The sequence below is a fragment of the Diadema setosum genome, chromosome 18, assembly GCF_964275005.1.
Source record: "Diadema setosum chromosome 18, eeDiaSeto1, whole genome shotgun sequence".
NCBI lineage: Eukaryota > Metazoa > Echinodermata > Echinoidea > Diadematoida > Diadematidae > Diadema > Diadema setosum.
In genome coordinates, this window is record NC_092702.1 from 28,061,906 (window position 1) to 28,087,767 (window position 25,862).

At 38.6% G+C, this 25,862-nt stretch overlaps 1 protein-coding gene across 1 annotated transcript; it reads left to right on the top strand.

Moving 5' to 3' along the window:
• LOC140242139 (anaphase-promoting complex subunit 4-like) lies at positions 1–25,128 on the top strand. The gene is made up of 21 exons (XM_072321904.1): positions 1–39; positions 3,717–3,911; positions 6,843–6,954; positions 7,677–7,923; positions 8,419–8,484; positions 9,077–9,185; positions 10,340–10,450; positions 10,903–10,986; positions 11,863–11,949; positions 12,762–12,949; positions 13,532–13,632; positions 14,193–14,244; positions 15,099–15,201; positions 16,215–16,271; positions 17,195–17,434; positions 18,214–18,305; positions 18,778–18,879; positions 19,703–19,795; positions 20,200–20,391; positions 21,162–21,261; positions 23,527–25,128. Exons 2-21 carry the CDS (start codon positions 3,801–3,803, stop codon positions 23,665–23,667), a joined length of 2,388 nt encoding a protein of 795 aa, XP_072178005.1. The 5' UTR covers positions 1–39; positions 3,717–3,800; the 3' UTR covers positions 23,668–25,128.
• The last annotated feature ends 734 nt before the right edge of the window (positions 25,129–25,862 follow it).

The window sequence follows — 25,862 nt, forward strand, 5'->3', positions numbered from 1 at the left end:
CGGAAATCAACATTGTGACAGTGGCAGTGCCAGTCAGTGGTGAGACAATCGCTTTCGTTCATAAATATCAAATTTTCATCATAAAATGCCTGAATTCTCAGGCAACGGATTCTTCCACATTATAGATTTTATACGGTAGCAAAAGATAATCATGTGATGCCCTAGAAGGGCTATGAACTAGTAGAATCTAGGGGATACTTCTATTCCTCTAGTCCCACATTATGCCTTTTCGTGTTACTACCAGTAAGTACCATTACTTTATGGCCATGGCCTGGGCTCTAACGTTAACGTTAACAGTTAGACCTAACGTTAGTAATATTGTAGCCCTACTAACTTTTACATATCAACCACCCTTATCATGCTTATTGAAACCGACCGCGTATACATTGGCGCACAGAACGCTTAGTACGCACTTCACTGCGCGCAGAGCACATAAAAATGGATTGGCTTTGACCAGGCATTGATGAGGATGGTGTGGGAAAACGCGAAAATTCACTGTTCATTAATGGTTCTAATCAAGGACAAAATTTCGAATGAATATTTTCACCGAATCGTAATGTAATGTCTATGGAAGTTTCTAAAAAACTTCGTACGACACGGTGTTCAATACAACTCGGTTTGCGTGCATTGTCAATGCAAAAACAGCGGTCGATCTCAATAAGGAGCTTTACCGCGGGGAGCTGAAACGAGGCCACGCAAGTTCGACGGCGATATTTTTGCACTGAAACTTCGAATCGAAAAGGGAACAACAGCATTTGATAGTGCTGGATTTTCTTAATCACGTAGGTCAAGTTTTTTACGTGAATTTCAGTGTTAAATATTCTTATCAAGCAAATAAACATTAGGCGGTCGATGAGTAAAATTTAGTACAGTTCGGGAAACCCACTCACAAGGGGGGCCCCTCCTTATAAGTAACCTGTCCCCCTTTATGAGTAACCCCGTCCCCCTTATAAGTAACCCCCGGGGTAACTGCGACCAGCCCCAACACGCAGTGTTGGGGCTGCGCATTGTAGCAGATATGATCATGACAGGCGAAGTATAGCGCCTAAATATCAATATAATATCGCAAAAATTCTGTAATATGAAGACTTACAGGTGAAGTTATAATGTTGAAGACTGACTGCGTTCAACTTTTGGTCCTGCCAATATTCCATTTCTGCTCGAATTGATGAGTTAAATACGACTCGGTCGAAAGGAACTTGGGAGAACGACATCTTATACAGTCAATGGATTTGAAACTTGTGCGCATGCGCTGGCCGTCAATTCATCTGTACAGCTGTAGCTTTATGGCAAGGCTGTATCATACTGTTGTGGCAAACCCTTTCGCTGTATATTGCGTTGCTTTCTGGGTGGGTACGCGCCCGCAGGCCTTGTCAGAAGGCTAAAAGCATTGCGACTCCGCCCAGCACATGAATATTTACGTGCGCAGTGTACTGCATACTGATTTCGAAAATGGTGAATGTGATGGGGAGCTAGGAGATGGACCTGTAAAAAAAAACGTTTTTTCAAGATCATTGGACCAGTGTGAACTCAAGCATTCAAGCATTGCCGCGCCGCCGCACCTGGCGACACTCACGCCAGTAATCGCTCGCATTTCAGCATTCGCATGGGTCGTTTGACATCGCATTTAAATCCATGATTTTAGATATGATGCCTCGAACCGATTTTGCTCAAATTTTGTGAGTAACTAGGAAACTTGTGAAGCTTTATGGACATAATCAAGCGAATTACCGCAGTCCTTTCATTTTCGCGTTGCATTGCAAAAAAGCGTGGAGACTCCTTATAAGGGGTGCCCCGGGGGTTACTTATAAGGGGGACGGGGTTACTTATAAGGGGGACGGGTTACTTATAAGGAGGGGCCCCCCTTGTGAGTGGGTTTCCCGAACTGAGTAGGTCCAACCATACATGTAATTGTAGTATAGAACTATAGATCTAGTATAACTGTAAGTAGACTAGTAGTAGGCCCTAGTAACAATACACTACAGTTACAGTTAGGCCAGCCAACAGGTCTACTAAAAAGTTTTGGGACAATCCAGAGCAGAGCAGGGGTTTATAATTATTTGGTAATTTAAAGGGTGTGTACACTTCTGGTCGACTCGAGGTGAGGATATAGCTTTTAACGTTTTGCGAGATATTCAGAAACCACTCTATGGGATGTCAAAGAGCATGTGGTTCTAAGCCTTAAGGGGTATCAAAAGTTTATTTGATGAAAATCGGTTTTGAAATGGCTGAGATATCCAAAAACAAGGTGAAACAAAGAGATCCTAATAAAGTTGTGGCATGTCGCCTTTTATCATTACCGGTACTAGGTATATTAGCACTTTTTTGGATATCTCAGCCATTTGGCAGCCGATTTTCATCAAATAAACGTTGAATTCTTCTTAAAATTGCATGCTCTTTCATATTTCATAGGAGGTTTCTCATTCTCTCACTTAGGAATGTTCAAACTCTAATCAAAGCATGAATCCGCACCTTGACCAGTACTGTACAATCGCTTTAAGCTTTTCTGCAATATTTTTTAAACTATAAAATTATTTAAGTTTAGGACATAAAATTATTTACCAATTTAGGACATAAACTTTACATTTAACCGTTACACTGTATGTGCTGTAAAATTACAAGGCTCTAGAAAAGCTTGTAAAATTTAGAAAAGCTTGTAAAATTTAATTCTTACGACAGCGTGATGTTGAATGTATCAAATTTCTTTTATCTCAGTTTTTAGTTTGTGAAATACAACATAGAATTTTGCAAAATCCCAAAATATATCACCTTGATGTTGATAATCCCCCAGGATACATGCACAGGGAGTCATTGAGTCAACACGATTAGACTTCGGTAAGGGCTAAGGCAATATGCGTGTTCATTGTCATAATGCGCATACACTTCAACAAGGGCCAAGGAGGGCTGCTGAAAATGCACAGCGCCACACCTTGTTGGCACAAAATTGCATCGGGGACATTGCAGCACCCGTTGTTGACTGAATTCTTGCAAGTTGGCACTTGCATTCAACCCCTGTAGTAGTCACGCATCAGCACGTACAGAGATTTATTGATTTATTTATTATTTTTTGCATAATCTAACAATGATGTGGTACTAGACTAGTAGTGTAGAGTGGTAAAAGAAAGTACTAGCATGTCAAAATTAGTGTGGGGGACATATATGAAAGACTTTCTGAATAAACACCTAATCAAATATCAACAGTAGATTCATGTACCAGCTGGGTTAAATCCAAAAATCTACTCTAGTCATTTTGATTTGTCCCTATTCAAATTCCATTCCATTTCAAGCCAATAATTGGTGATTAGAATAAATTTGCCCTGTCCTCCATTATCTTGGCATGGGTATGATGATGATTATTGTCCTGAAATGCATTTTTTCCACTCTCAAATTCATCAAGAATCAGTTCAAGAACACATAAATGTCTTGTTATTTACTTTGAAATTAGCTGCCTATCCAAGACAGTTCTCTGGGAGACCTTATTTATCATATCAATACAGCCAATTTGTCTGAGGTGCACTTCAATGCCTTCCCAAAGGACCATACTTTGCAGCTCTCTGACCATCTCTTTGCAAATTACAAATGATGTTACTATCCATCAACATCACAATAGAGTGTAATCTTGTATTCTTGATTTTTGGATGTGAACATCACAATACCGGTAATTAAAGGTGTAATCGTGATTCTTGAAAGAGATCCTTCACTATGATTTTCCCCAGTCCCACAGTGCATGGTAGAGTAAAAACTCTGTGAGCGTATAGTGGAGTCGATGACCTAGCAGGGAGCCCAACTCATCACACACCATGCAGCAAGCCTTTCGCCAGCTGGAGGAGAGGAACCTCTCCGTGGAAGTCACCCTCATGGAGTGGTCTCCCAAGATGGACCTGATAGCCCTGTCCAATGAAAATGGGGAGGTAAGGTGATCACAGATCTTTGTAGGAGTTAATTGGATATCTCGTAGGCCAATCATTTTGAAGCCGCCGTGCTGCCATCTCACCAAGCACATCACCCATACATTTGTGTAAAGAGCTCTCAACATCTTGTGATAGTGATGACAATCTCTGCTGGAAAATGTGTGCAAGTCCCCATAGAGTGTGCCTGGTGAGATGGCGGCATGGTGGCTTCACTTGTATGTACAGTGAGAATGGGCCAATTACATATCCAGATAGCTCCTTTAGAGATCAGTGAAGCTGATGCACCTATAGTGAATTGACTTGCCAGGGATAACTGACCAGTGTCACAACAGTATATTCCTTCCCCCCCCCCCCATTTTTCTTTTGTTTTAGCCCAAAGATAACCACCCATCTGGAATCTTTGATAATATTTGTTCTATTTAGGTGATCCGAGTATCCTCTTGGATCACCTTCTGTATCTGTACGGATTCTTTGTTCTTCTTCTTCTTCTTCTTCTTCTTTCTTTATTTCTGGACAAAAGTTGTGTATCTACGTACTCAGAAAGTTCTCACAGTATCAATTTCAAACTCATACCATATATGTATCATGTCTCAAAGACGAAAAATTTTATAAAATCATAGTGATCAGTCGACCGTGACGTCACTATGACGTCATTATATGAAAACACATTTTCATCCATATCTCATTAACAGAATAGAATTCTTCAATGAAATTTACGTCACATATATTTTAAGTCAAGCGGATTCTACTCATATTGTCAAAATTCATATTCATCTTAGAACGCGCGCGTTGAAATATTTGTATGCTCAAATCGAGCTCAAATTTTTTTTTGCACACGTTTCAGACCATTTAGAGCATTTTTTGAAAAATTGAAAAAATTGGACGGACGCGTACGCGCGCACATATTCGCACACACAGCTCATATGCAATAGAAAATTTCAGTTTTTTTACACGGATCGGATGTCCAAAATGTCAAGGAATATTTCTATCAAGTTTCAAGTCGATCCGACTCAATATGACGTCATACGGGCCCGTCAAATTCAAAATTCCGCGCGCGTCAATGGGGATACACAGTGCAACTATGCCAAAAAACCGCCAATTTTAAATCGGATTTTACTCGTCAGGATGGACGGTGACCCCCAATTTTCTTGACATATTCTGAAAGCTGATGAGTTGTACATGTTATTTCATGGGTTGGCTATGCTGACAAAATGATTAAAAGATATCAAATTTCTTAATAAAGTAAAAAAAGTAAATTTTCAAAATGACGTCATCAAATTCCAAGTTCACTCGAGCGTATCTCACTTATCCTTTGCCAATTTTCACCCAAATTTCTATGTGTTGTAGCTTATGAAATGTTCTTTCATAAATATATAAACATAATGTTAATTGGATGACGGCATCACCTCGTAAAAATGGATTGTAAGTAACCTTGTCAAATTTGACCTGTTTACATGTAATCTCTATGGGAGTGCAGTTTTTATGGAAATGAAAATTGACATTACTATTTTCATCGAGCACTAGCTCACTTATGCTTCGGTGAATTTCTCCAAGATTTTGATATCTTGTAGCTGAGACTTTGGGCTATCGCTAGTGTGCCCTTCAATTTTTCATACGTTGTCGGGATCACGTCCAAAAACTTGGTTGAAATTAAAGCTTATCTTCGATGTATTTTCATATTCCTTTCTTTTTGCAATTTTCTTTGCAATAACTCAAGAAAAACATGCCCTATCACCACCATATTTTGCACATGTTTAGGTCATGTCACGTACATCATTTCATAAAATAACAACTACTTAATCGGACGCCATCTTGGGTATGTAAAGTAGGGTCAAAGGTCATAAATGTATCATCCTGTATCTTGGTGAATACATGTCCTATCTTTCCCATATTTTGTACACGTAAAGACCATGTTACAAGGATCATTTCACAAAATAACCACTTTTTGCTCAGATGTCATCTTGTCCGTGGAAAGTGGGGTCAAAGGTCAAATATACTTCATTCTGTATCTTCGTTAGTGTACACGTAATTGTGTACCATAGATGGCAGATCTGACTTCCTTTTCTAAATGAGAATCCAAACATCACACGGCCAAAGTCCACTAAACACAGATGAAACCGTTATGGTCATGCCTATTGGGATCAGGAGACTCAAACAGTTGATTTCCGAACAGATCGGATCACCTAATTTGTCAGTGTTGACAAATTCCGGTTCTAGTTATTTTATTTATTCTGTCTTATTTTAGAAAGGTAGTTTTTAAGAGCCCTGCACTTATACAAAACAAAAGTATATTAGTGGAAACTCAAATGTACAAAACAATGGATGAAAGAAGACAAAACTTATCGTATGTTCATTCCACTTAGCATTGGAAAACGTTATCATTATCAATGACACTCTTTTCCAATGGTGACTGGATGACCTCTCAAAGCATTAAAAAAAAAAATTAAATTCATGTGCGAGTATATGGTTGAGAGAGAGTAATGTTGCATGAGAGGAGTAGAAGTAAAGACAGGAATTAGATAAGTTTTGAGCTGAATTGAATTAATCATCAAGTAATTTAGACCAACTGATCTGGTGGCCTCAATAGAAATGAAGAAAGCAACAACAAACAGACAAATATTCAGCTGTCCTTGTGTCATGAATATGATCTCATGCAATATATGATATATATGCAGTATGTGTTTGTTTTCTGTGTGAAGTGTCATATTTCATGTTTTCTAAAGAGATATATTGCAAGACGTGATTTTATCAAGCATATCATATTACAATCATTCTCTAAGACCACAGAATTTAATTTCTTCGTGCACTTTTAAAAATGAGAGCAAGTGGGGATTTTTTAAAAAAAATGTAAAATAAAATCGAATATCACCAATATTGCTTTTGATTTTGTAGCTTTCATGACCACTGCACACCGTCTGAATTTCTTGGCAGGTTTTGTTGCAGCGACTGACGTGGCAACGTCAACCCATCTGGACCCTGTCTCCACCGGGGGAGGAGGAGAGAAAAGAGGTCCGTGCTCTGGCCTGGAGACCCGATGGCAAAGGTCAGTTTACTTTGAGCATGTACCCTCTTTTGGAAAGCATTATGGTGGTACTCTTTTCCAATAGGAAGATATAAGCCTATTGTGACTGAAATTCACCTAACCAAATCATATGTGATTCAGCATACATGTATGGTCCTGCATGAGGAATTAAATTTACTTTATTTGTACAGGGCTGCACACTAACCCATTTCTTCTACCGGTCTGACCTGTCCATTGGTCCAGTAGGTACCCAGTTTTTCCATTTTTTACTGGTAAATTCCTGAAAAAGTTACTGGTCCGACAGTGATTTTTACTGGTCAGGGACCGTCGGACCAGTGCCAGTGTGCAGCCTTGGTATATACAAGTTTAAATTCCTTCAATACAAAACTATATGATGTCTGATTCATATACAAATATATCAACAGTGCTTTGACTCTAAACTTTGTTCAGTATCAAATGGCCATTGCAAGGAAATGTGTTTTGAATGCATTCATATGACATGAATCAAGTTCAAACACAGGGAGATATAACAGGAAAGCCATCTTCTTTGATAGGAATGGATATCGATATCTTCCATCAAATCTTTGCATAGAAGGTTATCAAAAGCAGTATGGCAATGCAATAAAGAGGGGATTTTAAAATCATGTGAAAAAAAGTGCAACTTTAATAACCTGCCAGAATATCACTGGTTACCTGAGTAGTAATGATAATTATAATAATTTTTTTTTTTTTAATCGTCTCAGTCCTTGCTGTTGGGTACAGCTCTGGTAAGCTCATTCTGTGCAGTGTTGAGAAGGCAGAGGTGATTCACACAGCCAACATTGACCTGCCCATTACCACCATGCAATGGACATCAGCAGTGGACACTGGCCCAAACCTAGAGACCAATGGTCAGCAGTCGTCGATCACGGCCAAGATAGCCGCATTTTCAGCTTCCTCTGAGGATGGGGCCGAGAAATTCCTGCCCAAATTGCCCTCACTGTCTAAAATGTAAGTAAGCAAAGAAAAAGAACTGAAAAAGACACACACATACACACAGACACACACAGAAAAGAAAATACTGAAATGAGGATAGAGTTCCTGAATTCGTCTCTGAAATTATGTAAGGTTTGACTCGTGGTTTTCCCTTGACCCGACTTCAGTATTAGCAATGTACTTTATACGGTCCTCTTGTAATCATCATGTATTTATAAAGTGAGACCAAACAACAGCTTGTCAATTCTGAGCATTAAAGTTAGCAATATTTGTACCAGAAAAACTAATAGTTGAAGAAGAAGAAGAAGAAAAAATGTACCAACCATACAAGCAAACATCAGAATCCATATCTTATTTGTTCCATGTATGGCTGTATGTTGATTGTGTTACTATAAATTCTTTCATGGACTACTCTAGCATGCGTTATGCATCATTGATTTGCAATCTTTTGAAAGTGTTTGTTGTCTATTTAAAGTTGATATTGATTGTTATTATTTTTTTTTTTTACAGATCATCCATCAAGACCTACATTGATGACAATGTTGAGAATGCCAAGAGACTCAAAGAACAGAAAAAGTAAGTATTTGCATGAACTGCCAGTTAATGACTCGATGAACTACATTTCAGTCCGTAGTACTTCAGTTCTGCTTCGACTAATGTTTATCATGCATTCTTCCACTTGAGAGGATATGTGACAGGAATGAAGTCTTTTTCAATATCAGCACTTTTCGTGGTAAGCAATAGATTTGATTTTTCTGGTTTAGTTGTAAAATTGTTAATATCAGTAAGCTACATGATGTATTGTATGTTCAACTGTGTTCTATTAGTAGCTCGTTATATAGAGGTTGTGCTGGGGGAAAAAAAAAATGAATCTATTCAATACTCTAAGAGTTCCTGTAGATTAATTTGCAACTGGATTACAATGACCAGTAAAATTTGAAGTCTGCAATGCCTTTGTTGTAATCGTCACCTTCCTCATCTACATCCCTCTCCATCCTTTTCGTTCTTCTCCGCCTCCTTTCTTCACCCTGTTTGTCTTCTCATTTCTCCTTCTGTTTCTTCTTTTCCTCTTCCGTGTTTTCTTCTTTCTCATGTCCTTCCTTCTCTTTCCTTCTCCTCCTCTTCCTCCTCCACCTTCTCCTTCCATCTTCTTCTCCCTCCTCATCAGGTTAAACATGCTTGTAGTTGGAGCCAGTTCTGGGCAACTCACTCTTTTGGCTTATGGTGTGGCACCGGTAGCAAGTTTGGAGGTATCACAGTTCATTCCTACAGTAAAGGTGAGAACTTACATGGTAAACACTGTCAAAGAAATATATTTGTCATGTTTGTTGGTATATTTACTGGTATACTTTTTGCGTACGAGGAGAGTGTTGTCAAGAGTGTTGAATGCCTTAGCGTAAGTCCGTGAACACACCAATTACGTGCTTTTACTCAGCTAAGGCATTCGACCCTCAATCATACAATTGAGTTAATGCCATATCTGTGGAGTGGAATTTCCTGAAACCATATAGGTTGTGGTTCAGTCCGTCATTTAGCATTGAAAAAAAAATCAGTTTACAATCTGTCTTAAACAAGTCTTTTGTTACTTTAGACAAGGCTCGACACTAACGGTGGCCCGGTGGCCCGGGGCCACCAAAAAAGAAAGTCGGGCAACCAAATTTCAAAAAAGGGCAAATTTGGTGGCCCGCTTTGGGCCACCAAAATTTTTTGAAAAGTATGTCAATAAATTCGTAACTTTTTGCGCTGGAAATTAGCAATTAAATTTGTTTAAAAGATGGATGAAAAGGACTGAATGAGTGCCTGAGAGTGTAGTGAGTGTTGCGAGTTTGTTGAGATTTATTTATGAGTAGATATGCCCAACTTACAATTGTTACTATAATAAAACTTAAATATTTGACTCGTTAAAAAAAAGGACTTTTAATGTTTTTTATTTTTTTTTTTTTCGGGCCACCAAATTTTTCTCTCGGGCCACCAAAAAATATGAAATTGAGGATTTTGGTGGCCCTATCCGGCCACCAAACAAAAAAGTTAGTGTGGAGCCCTGCTTTAGATTATAACTATATAACTACAGTAAAACCTGTCTACAACGGCCACTTTTTTCGTCTCCCTTTGGTGGCTGATATAGACAGGGTCAGTAACATCACTTTTCTCTTGGGGGAATTGTGTTGGATGGTTACATACGGCAGGTGGCTGCTATAGACGGTGGTCGCATTAGACAGGTTTGACTGTATTATTATAAAATTATAGATATTGTTGGGAAGTGAGGACAACACAAACTCATGTTTATGCATTCTTTTCATTCCGATATTTGATTTTTTGGCCAAAGAAACTTGTGAAACTTCCATTTTAAAATGTGTGTGTGTGTGAGAGAGAGAGAGAGAGAGCTAAGTAACTCTTTGTATGCTGTGTGCAAATGCTCTTCCCTTTTCAGTGTGGAGATGTTGTAGGAGCGTCCCTATCTGCAGATATGCACACCCTCTCTGTCGTAGTGGAACATTCCAATGAAGATGACATCACAGAGATCTACCAGACCATGCTCACAGTAAGTGAACCATATCATGTGACAAGCTTTTCAGATACAATCCACTCCCTCCTAAGATTTTTTTTTTTTGGTTTTGTCTTTGTTTTTAAGGGGAGGGCGTGGCACATGGTTGGGTTGGAATCTGTTTAAAGCTTAACATGCCCACATGCTTAGCTGTGATATGCTCAGCTATCGAACTTGCATTTGTTCAGTCTATTGAAAAAACAAATGACCTAAATGCCATGTTAGACAATGCACTTAGGTAAAACAATGCCACAAATTCATGAAAGTTTCATTCATGCAAAAATGTGTGGCTTTACAGTAATATCCATGAATAGGAATAGAGGTGTGTATGTTGCATTTTGGAAAATGATGATTACTCAGTTCATAACAAAGGTGATTGATGTTTGGCGTAATCCTTTCATATACGCTTTGGTCTTTTCTCCTCTCTGTCATCCACGAACACACCACAGATGAATTGCGTTCTCCTAGCATCTAGACATCAGGAAATCTCAAGATATGCAATGAAGTTTGGCAAGATCAGGACTCTAATGGAGGTATGTTGGGAGATCATCCCACTCTCATCTTTGAAGCTATGGTTAGAGCTTAAAGACGGAAATGCTATTGTAAGAATATTTCTTATAATCACATGACTGAAACATCATAATATCTTCGTAGTAATGTTGCTGTAGGCCAGAAATGCTGGTAGTCATTTAGCAAACATAATCAGTGTGTCAAAGGACAATTCTTTACTACAAGTTGCTTCTGTTAGTAACTCTTGGCATATTTTGTTATAAGTTATAAGAATGAAGGTACTTGCATTGACAGTTTTATATTATTTTCTTAGGGATTGTCAAATTACATAGAATTAGGGGAAGAAAATCTGAAACAGAGAAGATATTGGTCAATTCTTGAGTGCTAGATTAATCAGATATTGCAATGCTTGTTGAAGAAAAACTTGCCTTGCTCTAGGTTTGGCCAATTATCCCTGCATTATGTATGAAGTTGTTATACAGAATATGCACCACAAGCTCTCTGGAAAAGATTAGAATGATCCATGGAACACATATTGTTAATTGCTAATTAGTTGAAACATGTTTTCATTTACACATTTTGAGTTAATGGCAATTTTGAATGGGGTTTAATGAGCCATACTTGAATAGTTTACACCCAAACTTGAGGCATATTCTACCACTATGGTGTTAAGAAACCTTTGTAATTTGTTAAGCTAATGATCAACCTGTTGACAATCTATCTATCTATGTAATCTATGTAATCTGTCTATCTATCTATCTATCTATCTATCTATTTTTCTATCTTTCTATCTATCTGTCTATCTATTCATGTATCTATGTATCTACGTTTCTATGTATCTATGTATCTACATTTGTATGTATACATACATGCATGTTAATTGATATCCCATTATGCAGTACCTTGAGGCGACCCTGAAGGCTGTCACTGAAGCCAAGGAGGACATTCTCATTGAGATGGAGACAAAACTCACCAAGTATGCTCAGGTACTTTCACTTTCTTTGTCATTTCTCTTCTACATTTCCTCTCAAAGCAATGAAACTCTTTAATCTCAGTGCACACAGGTGTTCTTTTGTCATCGATACACAAGTGTATCCATGCTGTCATCTCTCTCTGGCAACTTCTATAGCACAGCAATTGTCAGAGCAATGGTTACAGTTCTGTGGGGAAAAGTCATACTTTATTTTGAAGAATTGTGTTACAGGTAGTGAAGTGGGGGTTGCAGTGTGAATAGAATTTTAGTGAAATGGGGAAAGCAGATTTTTAATTGATACAGATACAAGAGAACAACAACATGACTAATAGTAAAGATTGTTCATGTGGCACCCCCTGGGCACCCCAGAGTATATGGATTACAAGAGTAACTATACAGCATGTTCACAATTTAGTTGCTTATACTCAGTTGTTAGGTCAAGCAGTAAGGTGTGGCATATTGAATGTGAGTGGTAATGTGGTGATCACACTTTCTTCACATTTATGTAGGTTTTTTATATATTTGTATTAAAGCCAGCAAGCTGCAGTAAAGGGTGTCTACCACAGCTTCAGTTGATTTTTCATGTGTTATTTGCATAAAACATGCGTTGTGATGCATGATATGCCACTTACTCATTATTCATTTGCCATGTTTGACAAGTTTCTTGTCAGTGTGAGATCCTTCTAGTTGTAATCAACCAAGCGATCATTTTTATGAAATCAGAAATAAATCACCAAAATTATTTGGAGGGTAAAGGCATAATCACATGTTTGCTAAATGACATTGAGGTTTTGTTTTTCTTTGTTTTTTTTTTTTTGCAAGCAGCAAAAGAAAGTGAGTGAGGGCTCACTCAGCGATGAGTTTCTGCAGCTGTTGCTATGGGGCAAGGCTAGCCTCGAGCTCCAGGAGTTTCTTGTCAATGATCTGACAGAGAAGGGCTTGAAGAAACTGGACCAGTCTGTTGAAAACTCGTACGTCAGCATCCAGAAACTGGTCCTCAAACATATTCACAGGTATTGGTAGCCTTCATGCAGTCTTGTCTATTCAGGAGAAAAGAAGACAAAGTACAACTTTTCAAACATGTGTGCAATTTGAGAAGAGCTGGTGACTTGGATTGCATCATTATTGCTTACAGAGTCTATACTAATACACATAAATTTTGTAAACAAACATGCAATTTGAGAAAGCGCTTGATTGGGATTATTCAATAACTGATTATAGAGTTTATATAAATTTCCTTCAAGTTATATAATGTTGTATTTTCAAGGGATGGTTATTTGACTTTTGTGTATATTTGTACACAAACTTCACCACCTTCAAACAACCGTATGTTTCATACTACATTTTTCATGTTTCATATAGCATCATTGTAACTGCCTCTCAGCAAAGCATAGATAAGAATTGCAGGACTCCTTTGATGCCTGATGATGTGCTTTAGTCCTAGACATGAAGTCCTCTGAACAGTACACTCTTAGACAGGTTAGATAGTGTGGTGTGTGGAAGTTATGTCCAATACACTGCACCCATGTTCTACCTCTGCAGTACTAGAAGTGGGGCCAAGAACCAACAGTGAACTTTGCTTTGTCTTTGTCCAGTGTTGGCCGCTCACTTCTCTTCCACCTGAGTGAGCTGAAAGGCATGGCTCTGTGGTACGACAAGTATGGCATGCTGGGCCTCAGTGCCACCGCCATTCAAGGTGAGGATGGAAAGATGAGACAGTGTGAAAACTTTCATTTTCCTTTTCTTCTTTTATGTACACTTGCCCGAGTATACTCGGAACTCATCCTCAACGGATTAACATACTCCATACTCTTCTGTGGATTGTAGCCCATGCACACTGAAGAATACTCTGCTTAGCTCGACTGTCAATAGTAACTGAATCTGTCACATGTGCAACTTCACAATTTTTGTGTTTATTGCTTAAGATGTATATTCCTTATATCTAGTATCACAAACATGCTCATAGAGCATTATTTAAAAAAAAAAAAGAAAAAGTACAGATGTGGATTGAATACATATTTAGTGACACAATTGTTTCAGGATAGGATGCTTGTAATTATTCGTGGTATAATAAACTTATGGAAGATGGTATTGCTATTTATGATTAAGCCAAAGACCTAAGCTAATAATTATTACTTGTGCCCTTCAATTTCACCCAAAAGAGGAAATGATTATCAAGTAACATGAAGTAATGACAACTGCAGTAATTATGATAAATGTATGTTAAACATCTTAATTTTTTCATACATTTTGCAGATGCCATGAGTGCTGTTGGATCCTTCATGCTGAAGGCCAATGAACTTTTGCAGTGAGTAACTTACAGAATGACTTTATGATGAGAGAGGGTGAAAGAGAGATAGATAAACAGACATAGATTTTGTTTTCGCAGGAATGGTGGCAGATGAGCTTATTGATGAAACCTGAGTCACCCTACAGGTTTTGTTTTGTTTGTTTTTTTCAAATTTGGGTAAAAATAGTGAGTTTATTAACAAGTCATGGAGGCAAGGACTAACGGCTAAACTTTGCTAAGCATGGATGGTCTACATGACCATAATCTCCTCAATTCAGACTGTCATAATGTGTATCTAACAACTTCCAAGCTTAGAAAAAACAAACAAACAACAACAAACTGAACATGCATGCACACACTTACTACCACACAATATTAAAATAAGAAGATCAGTCTGTATGAAGTTTAAGATATAAATACACATTTGTTCTCAAATCATTTTTCTGTGCGTGTATGTTAGAAATGTGAGAATATTGATTTGCCATATTTTACTCTGGCACTTTTTCCATATCTAGTTGCCACTAATGGCAATTTTCAGCTGCCAATCACCGTCTCACTTTGACTTTGAAAATCTGCAAATTATATATATGGAATTTTTTTTTTTCAGCTTTCATTGTCACTTTTCAGAGTTTGCTTTTATCTGTTGCATGTTAAGTTGAAATTTCCAGCCTCATCTCCATAAGTAACAACCTACAAAAGTTGTGACTTAACTTCATAGACTTTAACTGATTTTTTTTTTGTGTGTGTGTGTGTGTGTGAATTTGATGTCTCATACCTCAATAAAGTCATCCCAAATTTGATCACTCACATTCTGTACAAGACTCAGATCTCCTCCTGGCCTTCATCAAATGTTCTCTTGCATTGACCTCCAGGGTGATTGAGCACAGTCTGAAGAACTTCAAGGCCTTCTTCCGCTGGCTCTATGTCGTCTTGATGCAGCTCCTGGAGGAACCAATCCAGCAGAGCGTCAGCAGAGTGAGTTGTGACTTCAATCTTGTCCTGTTGTTTGTGTATTGTTAGTGTTAAGCCTGTATTGTGTTATTGCAAAGCAAGATATTTATGCGGCATGACATTTTTGCGAATTGGAGATGACAGCCTATTTCGTAGTAGAATTTTTTTTTTTCCAAATTGCAACTGGCATTCAATGCATATAGTGCAGACAAGAACTTTTGTGTGCATTTTAATTTCACAGATCTTAGCTCTCGTGAATTTGTGCAATTCAAATGCACGCAAACATTTCTAGTTACTTACTAGTACTTTGTGTTTCCTGTAATATTTGCTTTTCCTTTACTCCGAGTCAATCTCATATATCTATAGAGACAGACACAATTTGCTCATTTTGTTTTCTTATGTTTTTCCCTCATAGCTAAGAGAAACATTGACCTTGGAAACAAGAGTTAGCATATTTTGGCTGTATTCACATGCTGACCATTGTGGTGTTCTATTTTTGTTTTTTGGGAGAATAGTAAATGTTACCCATTTGTTGTCTTTTTTAACTTAACATAATTCAAATGAGTAACACTGCCATGAGGACTCCTGTCATATCATCTGTTGCCATGACAACAATGCTCAGTTCCATATGCAGTGGAAATTGGTCTTCATTTAAGCTTTTTATTTTTTACACTCTGGATCTAGTGGTTTTCCTTATGCCATGTAGTTTTTTTTTATTTATTTATTTATATGTTTTATTTTCACAGGGTGGCTCCGTCAGTGGGTTAAACACTGTTGTTCTTGGAGGCCCTGCATGAACACATACATACAAATAAACACAAAAATGTATGATAATCATACAATACCAACAACAAAATCATATTTGCAGTATCAAATCTGTATATCTTAATATACTGTATACTGATATATATTAAACTCAAAATTTAACAAATATTATGCAACACATTACATTTGTGGCATGATAATATTCAATTCATTGTATAAGCAATAATTTGTGACTTGACTTTCTAGTCCTTGCTTTTATCTTGTGTTGACAGATGTACCAACGAGATATCAACTTTGTTGCCGACTTTCTAACAGAGAACTTTACAGATGTAAGTACTTGAAAATATTTTCTTAAATGCAATGATACATCACCTCTAGTCTATGCAGAGTATGAAATTATGATCTCATCAAGGAGAATTTTGCGGACAACCAAATTTGAAGCCAAAATGAGCCGTCAAGTTGACCCTGTTTCATCTTTTACCATTGATAGTTTCAGGATGTAATGCTGGTTGATTAGTGGTTGACCAATTGGACGTGAACATTATGCAAGGGTCTTATATTGTCAGTTTTAGATTGAAGAATGCAATAATGATCAATTCATGAAAAATAACAAGGATTTTACTTGTGTGCCAGGTTTATAGCATCAACACCCTTATTATAAAGGCCCTCTTGACACTTAATATGATGAATAAATATTAAGATGTTGATTAAAAATATTAAAGTGTAGATGTTCGATTACACAAAAACCCATGTTCAATTGATGCATACACGTCAGATGAAATAGTAACTTGACACAAAATATTATCTCTCCATGTATTAGATTTGTCTACATTGCTGATGACTGCCAGGGGTATTTTAGAAGATGAATTTAGCTGCAAAGAGTAGCCAGTAACTTGTAGTACTACTCTTACAAAATATCAGCATCTTTCAGACATGCAACAAATTATCAGCTGGTGTATGTAGACAATGCTGTGGCCAGACCTCCCAACCATTCTGAAATTTGAAGAAAGAATCTGAATTTTGACCATTCCCAGCTCTTATTTCAGTAAGAGTTTCCTATATTTCTTGATTATTTTACCACTCACTTCTATGGGAATTACTCTTTTTTTCCTAATGTGGAGCCAAATCATCCCTATTTTTCAGTCAGAACTGTTGAGAGGTCTGTGTGGCTCTGGAGGGACTACTTATCATGAACCAACTTGTATTTATATCTCAGACAAGTATCTTGTCTACTTTTTGTCTGGTCCCAAAGGAGCCGAGTTTAGAAGGGACCAAGTCCGGCTTCACCTTGGAGAGGGTCGGCCAGTACCTGCGCAAGGAGAACCTCCAGTTCCCCGTCAACTCCGCCCCTGACTCCTGGCAGGACCTGGTCAGTGCCACGCCCAGCCTCCGCGAGAGTGACCTGCTGTTTCCATGGCAACGCGAGAAGTCCCTGAGCCAACTTCACGACCTGGTCAAGGAGAGGGTGGATCATGCTCTGAGCAGACCACCGGTAAGTCAACACCAGCAGATTGAAACCAACAAAAAGCATGACAAAGAGACATTGTGGCCGTTTCATTTTTTTTTAATGTGATTTGATTTGATTAGATGTGATTCCTGTATTTTTTCACACAAAAAAAAAAAAACACTAACATCACAAGGAAATCTTCAAAAAATGATTATATATTGAGAAATATTAGTATGCTAATCATACAGGTAAAAAGGTATGTCATTGAATCAAAGCATTATGAACAAATGCAAGACACTACTGTCTTAAGCAAAGGCTTCGTTTTAATGGCAGCCTCTATATGGAGTATATCCTCATTGAGTTTCAGGTTTTCTGAGCACACAGTTATAAAGAAATGTTCATCAAGCTTAGATATTGTCCTGAGAACATCTGTATGTGCGAATAAAATGAATATATCAAATGTATATTGTTTGTAGATTTCCTCTCGTACTGGTGTGTTGGTGAAAAAGGATGGAAGTGGTTTTTATCTCTCTTTCTCTTTCTCTCGCCCATTCTTGCTTGGTAGTAATACTTGATCAAATTTGTTCAAAAACTTTGGGAATTTTCAAAAATTAGTCAGTGCAGATTTGAGCTGATTTAGTGAGTGATTATCACAAGACCACCCTGAGGTGTAATCTCTATGCGTGACAAATGTGGAAGATCTCCATGTCCTCTGCCTACCTCCCAATTTTCCTGTAATATACCAACAAAATCTGTTTTACTTTTCTTAAAAATGAAAATGATGTTCATTTTTTTTTTCCAACATTGGTCCCGTCTCATTGCAGCATGTTGGAGGCGAGTCCCTAACCTGCCGAGAGTCCCACCGTCTTGACCACCGGTCAGAAACAGATGACCAGGAGCACTGGATATTCTCGCAGTAAGCTTCAAGCAATTTTATTCAAACGCAGAAGCAAAATTTCCACTCACATGCCCTATGTATTGTATATAATTGCAGTTGCTGGTAAGACTGATATTGATAGTAGCTCAGAGGGTAACTATGTTCTGAACATATTTGTAATCAGTCACATCATTGCACAGTATAGAGCTTGAAATGACTTTTTTTTAAATTTCATTTTTATGTAAAAAAATTCATTCATGAAACTGAGGTGAACAGTTTTAGGAAATCTTTTTTTTTTTTCTCCAGATTATAGACACTTCAGGCTGTAAATGAGAAGAAGAGATACACCTTCCAATGTAAATAAATCTTACATATGCATATCCCACATACACAAACCTAAAGGTCACCTCATTCAAAGTGTGCATTGCATTGCTGGTTGTTAACCTAAAGGTCACCTCATTCAAAGTGCACATTGCATCGCTGGTTGTTTTCTTCTTCAATCATCCCACAGACAAGGTAACCAAGAGCTCGGTGTCTTGTACACGGTGAAGAGTATAGCGCCCTCACCAGCCAAGAGTATTCACTTGACTAGGCAGTACACCAAGCCAGACAGGTGAGTTGTCCGGTGTTTTGTGTATGTCAGTCTGTCGGGATACCAGATGATAACAATGATGATGATGATGATGATGATGATAATAATTTAGAAATATATATATATAATAATTGATACTAAGGCCAAGTAAAAAAAGAAAGCAGTTTCTCATCCACACATGCATCCGCTTTTTGCACCGCTTCAATTTTTTTTGGTACTATTTGCTATTTTTCAAAATGCTGATGAAAATATCAAAAATGTGTGTTTCATGTCCCCGTTCACATCATTTTTGAGTTGCCACATTAACTTTTTTAATGTTTACTATTTTTTTTTTTTGGCGGCTGAAGAAACATTGAAAATTTATCTGATATACCGATCATAATGTAATTGGTGCATTGTGTTATAGAATCTAGTGGGATAGTGTGTATTCAACATCATTGTACTCTACCACTAACCAAGAATCCTATGAATGTAGTCAGCCGCTATGTAATACTGTGGGCTTGGACAGTACGCTGTTGAGAACATTTTTAAAGTACGTTGTGAATGAACAAGTCTTTGAGCTCATGCATTTGTACTCCTGTATGCATCATGGGCCTTGTTCCTGCACTGCTGTTGCCCGAGGATGCTGACACCATTTCGCACCACAAATGATTAAAAAAACATGTACAATCTCACGCTAAACATTTCACATCCTAAACAACTTGCATTTGAGTCCCTAAAGTCGGTTGGAAGATGCTTGAAGACACTGTTTGTAGATGGTAGATACATGTTCTAGGTTATTCTCAGCCTTAAAGCATCCATGAATGATGATTGATATTCCTTTGTTATGTTTCCATTTGTTTAGAACGAAAGACCACACTGACATTGTCTCCTTGAACTTTGGTAGTCTTGGCTCCTCAGACCCCGATGAGAGTATTGTGTCACTGGCAGCTGACAGGTAAAAATATCAAGTGCTGTAGAGACTTCTTTCTGCACATGCCTTTAAGTATTCAATGCTTTATGTCTTTCTTTCTATCACTCTATCTATTAACCTCTATCTACCTTTCTGTGCATCGAGCTGTTTATTTATTTCTATGTATTTAGCTATCTGTCCTTCCATCTGTCTATATTCATCTGCTGATCCTTCCATCTCTTCATTTACCTCTGTGTATGTTGGTGTGTTTGTATGTATCTACCAGTATTAGTCTATCTATCTGTCTTTCTGTCTTACTGTGTATATATCTTTCTGTCTATCATTTTCTCATCTCTGCTTTTAGGTATGATGATATAATGTGCTATTTGTCACCTCAATTATTTGATGTATTCTAATTTTGTTTTTGTTTTTGTTTTGTAATCCTTCAGCCATCTAGTGCTGGATGCAGCCTTCTATGGCGACCACTCATTGTCCATCCTCCTACAAGAGGTCAAGGAGGACGGTGCTGGGGGCAACCCCAAGCCTGTCCTCTGCCAGCTCTCTCTGGAAGCCCTCCAGGGTCAGGCCGACTTCACCCCACTCTCAGAGGTCAAAGGTCACCTGTCTGAGGTCACTAATCTGTAAGGCTCTTTGTTGTTCCCTTGAAGGACTTCCACTCTATGCCTATGTGTCGATGTGTTTTCTTTTGCCTTTATTGCTTCTGTCTTGATTTAACAATATGATGTGTAACAAAAGAAACTTTTAAGAGTATATGTGTGTATAGCAAAATGTGAATACTGAGTAACTAATACAATAGTATAGTATATATACATAATTGATTGTACATTATACATGCATATCATGTAACACTTGACACATGTACAAACAAGGGTTACTGACTGTGCAAGTATATATTTCCATTTCTACACATTTAATATACATGTTTTCTTCACGTTCAGTGCATTATTTTAGGTAAGTTTCTGTTAGAGTTCAAACTTATTTTTGGCTTTGTTTCTGTTTTTGCTGTCATAAGAAATCACAACAGATTTAGACAATACTTGATAAACTGGTACTTGCCACAACTTTGCTTGATTCGTGGACACATTTGGGCCTGTATTCTAATTGTCTATGACCGTTGTATGCATAGTGTAGTGTGCCTACTTCATACTGTTTCCCCAAGTATTACGAGCAACCTCAGGTGAGCCGCAGTGCAACTAAAGAGACTGTTTTGCTGTTGAATGGCCTTGATCTGGCTTTGTTACTGCTGAGGAAACCTAAATGTTGATAGTCTTCGGCTCCAGCATGAATGACAGTGAGATTTTAGCATCTTGTTGACAGTCTCAACTAATTGGGCTCATGGGGGGTTGACAAGCACACTGATCTGATATCGAATCACACCCTCTGTTCCCAGCCCTACATTTGATGCTGGCCCTCTGGTGACGTTCCGGAGAATGGATAACATGAGGGCGTGTCGTCTGGCGGTCAGCGGGTCCAGGAAGGTTGCTTGTGTGGTGAGTTTCTGTGTCCCCCCCCCCCCCCACCTCCTTCCTACTAAACCACACACTTCCACCTACCATCTGCCTGTGACAAAAATAATTGAATCAGAGTCTGAGGAGCCAAGACTACTTGTGGTCGTGCAATGTTTGTGTGGTCTTTGGTCTGTGAAAGTGAAAACAAACAACAGAAATAATGAGGTTAAACAAGAATCCCTGTGCATGCAGTAACCATAAACATTGCCATCTCTATGGGAATTCTCCTTTCTCAGGTATATCTTGAAAGAATTTTACAGATCTCATGTGGGCAGAGTGACATAGTTATACAGTGGACTCCCGTTATATCGAAGTCCTGCGGACTGACAGTTTTCTTTTGTTATATCGAAATTTTGTTATGACCGAATAAATAAACAATAAAAATACATAGAGTGTATGATGTTGCTGCCTGATTTTTTACTTTGTTGTAACCGGAATTTCATTATAACCGTGTATGTTATAACAGGAGTGCACTGTAATCAAATCCCATTTACTCTTGTGTGTGGTTGGAAACAAAGGGGGAAAAATAAAAAAAACAAAAACAAAAATACCATTGCATGAACAAAATAATTCAATCTATAATACCATACTGGATTACAGCATCACAGGGTGCGTTCGAGCGCTCTCCTAAAGCGAACTGTACCGTACCGTACCCGCGCCAGAGGAGCATTCAAACGCTCCTAAAGTATACCGTACTGTACTGTACCGAGCCAAAAGTGGACCACTTCCCGATGTGCTCCAAAAGCGTACCAAAGCGTACCAAAAGTTCGTTGTAAAGCATGCGCGTATCATGCGCATACGTCACACTGCAAAAACATCATTCTCTTTGTTCTGGACAGCTGTAAGAAGTTCAAGCGCCAGGGGTGAATGACATTCTTGCTACAAACAAGCGTGACCTTTCTAAAAATAACTCGTGAGTACGCTTTCTCCACAGAGCGCTCGAACGCTCCAAAATTGGCATGGTACGGTACGGTACGCTTTAGTTCAGTTCGCTTTGGTTCGCTTTAGAGCGCTCGAACGCACCCATAGATTACTCCTTCCTGATCAGGATACATGAATGAATACTTCACAAAACATGCAAAGTGGAAGCACAGACCCAACGTAAACTGTCACCACGCAAAGATACTAACTGTTACCTTTTTTCTTGCACTATTCTTTTTTTTTTTCTTTTTTTTTTAGCAGGAAATGCAGCAGGTTCCATTAAAACTCCTGGTTTTCCCCAGTTGTATTACTATACATGTCTATTGCAAGAAAGGTAAAAACTCCCCCCAAAATTGCCTTTTCTACATGCAGAATACAGTAATGCTGTTTACAGGATTGCCATTCTTGATTTCCTGTCAGTCAGTCAGATTCTATGGTTTCGAAGGGTAGAACTTTTCCGCATTCATTTCATTTCCATCTGTTCACCAGTAAAGTCAATGCCAAAGTCCGACGGCAGTGTTGCATGTTTTCACTCTGCCCCAGACGAAGGCCGTATTTGTGTAGTGTACTACTTAAAAGCGAACTGAACTAATCCAGACTAATGCGTACCATACCATACCATGCCAGATTGGGAGCGTTTGAGCACTTAGTAGAGATAGCATACATCATTAGTTATTTTTAGACTCAAGTCAGAGGGGGTCACACATTTTGTAGCAACAGGATCATGCACCTGGTGTGCCTACGCTACATACAGGTGCTTGAACAAAGAGAATCAACTCAAGGGCCCGAATTCACGAAGGTGGTACAAATGAAACCATGATTTAAACCATGGACAAAAACCATGGAGCGCCAAGTGCCACATGGAATATTTCGATACGAAATCACTCATTTCGTCGATGAAATGATTATTTTGTAACAATATGACAACATGTTGTAACTAAATGAACATTTTGTCCACGAAATGATAATTTCGTTAACGAAACAGTCATTTTGTCGACGAAATGACCAATTTCGTAACGAAATATTCCGTGCAACACTTGGCGCTCCATGGTTTTTGTCCATGGTTTAAACCATGGTTTCATTTGTACCACCTTCGTGAATTCGGGCCTTTGTGTTATGACATAAGTGCATGTTATGTGCATTCCTCTCATGCCAACTTGTGATACAGTTATGATGTGCTTTTGGAGCACATCAGGAAGTGGTCCACTTTTAGCTCAGTATGGTATGGTACAGTATACGTTTGAATTGTTTGAGCACTCTGGGAGAGCGCTCGCAAACACGTAAAGCCTCACTTTGTGTCATTATTATTATTTTTTTTTGTGACAGCTGTTCTCCAACCAGAGGCGGGTACGCCTGTTTGACATGGACGCCGAGGATGAGGGGGAGGATGAGGACGATGAAGAGGAGGCGGAGCTCGACGACTCCTCCATGCTGGTGGCAGAAGATATCGGTAATGCCGATGACTGACACACCCTTGGATCAATGTTTGTGCTTTTCCAGCATTGTGGCTGACTTTCACCTGATGGGATGCTTTTCCACCAAGGAGTTATGCCTTTCTCCGCCCAGGAGAAAATGCAGGAGCCCAAGCAAAGAAGTAATGTGCTGGCTGGATTTTTACGCATGCAGGCATCTAATGACCCAGTGGAGCGCATTGGCATTGCTGTGATGGGTCTTCAGGTTTGCAGGATTTTTCTCCAAGAACCTTAATGAATGGAGCTATTGCCAACGGTCATCTTGATAGTGACAGAGTTTGATACCAACTTCCCAGCTCATGTGGGGGAAACTATGCTACCAGTGAAATGAGAAACAAGGATAGAGATCAGTGCATGTGCCGTACTCCATCAGATGCATAAAGTCTGCTTGTGTGTGTCTCATGTCCTGTATGAGCACAGAACCAAATAGTAGCTCACCTGCCCAGGGTCACACATGGGAAAGCAGGAAAGAAGTTATTGCAAGACAGCATCCTCATTAAACTTTCTTATGTCCATTTACATTCAGATTTTCATGCCAAGTCACAAACTATGCCATGGGTCACTTGAGAAGTATCCTTTAGAAATATTTATTATTTTCAACTGGCTTTGAGTAGATCTATCCTCAGTGTCACACTGTTTCAGTCTACTTTTCCAATGCAGAATGTGGACAATCAATGCCAGGGTGCCACAAATTTTCAAGACACTAAAGAGAGCTTGATATTAAAAAAAACAAACAAAACAAACAAAAATAATAAACAAACTGGTAAAGATGCACTTTGTCACTGCATCTAGGATTTTTACAGATTACTGGCTGTGATAAAATGTGACAATGTAAACCCTAGACGTTACCAGCCTAGATGGGATAAAGCAGTCAAATTGATTTAGATGTCCAAGTGCTTTCTCAGTTGCCGTTGTCAAACTGGGAGCCAATTACAATCTCAACCGTGTTAGTTTTATCCTGAGCCCAAATGTGACACACTGATGCAGTGTTGTGAATTTGAATACAAGATGGAATATGTAACACCATGCCTCTACAGGATGTGCAGGCACACAAAGCATAGAAATATAACGTCGCTGGGGTGACAGGACCTTGTATCTCAAGTTTTGGTGAAACTGACTTTCTTTGATTAATGACTAGATAATCGGTTCAGTGATGTCCTGTCCAAATTCTAGCTTTCTTAACCCCCAAAATGAAGCCACTATGACATGTCAAATGAAAGGCTATCCCATTTGATATACTGCTTTGGCTGCCATGTTGTTGTTGTTGGTTTGTTTGTTTTTTTCGCTCTCCTGAACATTTCACATTTTGTAGATATACGAGGTCTTGTCACCCCAGCGACAATATTAAGTTACGTGTGAGATCATTGTCTCTCAGCATGGTTGAAGACTTGGAAGGATTTGTCCTGTACAGCATAGCTGTGAATGTGTGATAAAGACTTTATCCGTAACTATTCCATGCCTTTTGTGATCAGATGCATTTCACTTGGAGCAGATCTGTTTGTGCCAGTCTGTTGGTAGGTCTGTGTGTGAGTATGTGTGTGCACGTGTGTATGTTACACTGTGTTTGTGTGTGTGCATGTACATGTATCACTGTAAAGCAGATTTTCGCAAGCTGATATTTTTGTGAATGAGGTCACAGACATTTTCGCGAGATTTTGTTTTGCACAATTTGATGCCAAGGCTATGGTATGTGCACTAATGCTATTGTAATTATTAAAGATCAAGTGGTGATATTTTTCGAATGTTGTTAAATTTGCAGCCCAACAACGATATGTAAAAATTTGCAAAAGAATTGAACCATCGCGCAAATAACAGTCTGTACAGTAAACAAATCGTTGATAATAGCAACATATTTACCTTTGATTAGGTACATTCTCTCTGTTTTGGAACGGGACAATTCTCCTGCAATCAAAATGATGGGCTCTTTATCATGAGGAGACTGGAAATCAGTTACGGTGCTAACATATTCCATGGCAACAGCATGGCAACCGCACAACTGTAAGTGTGCAATTTATGGAGAGTGAAACCCAAATATATATGTGAATTGAGGGAAATGTAGCAATGTTTAGTAGCACACATCAGTGAAAGTTTGAGGAAAATTGGACATCCTTGAAAAATTTGAATTTTAAAGTTTTGGTGTTGCCATCGCTGGATGAGAAGACTGCAACGCCATGTGATGTACTATCGTAT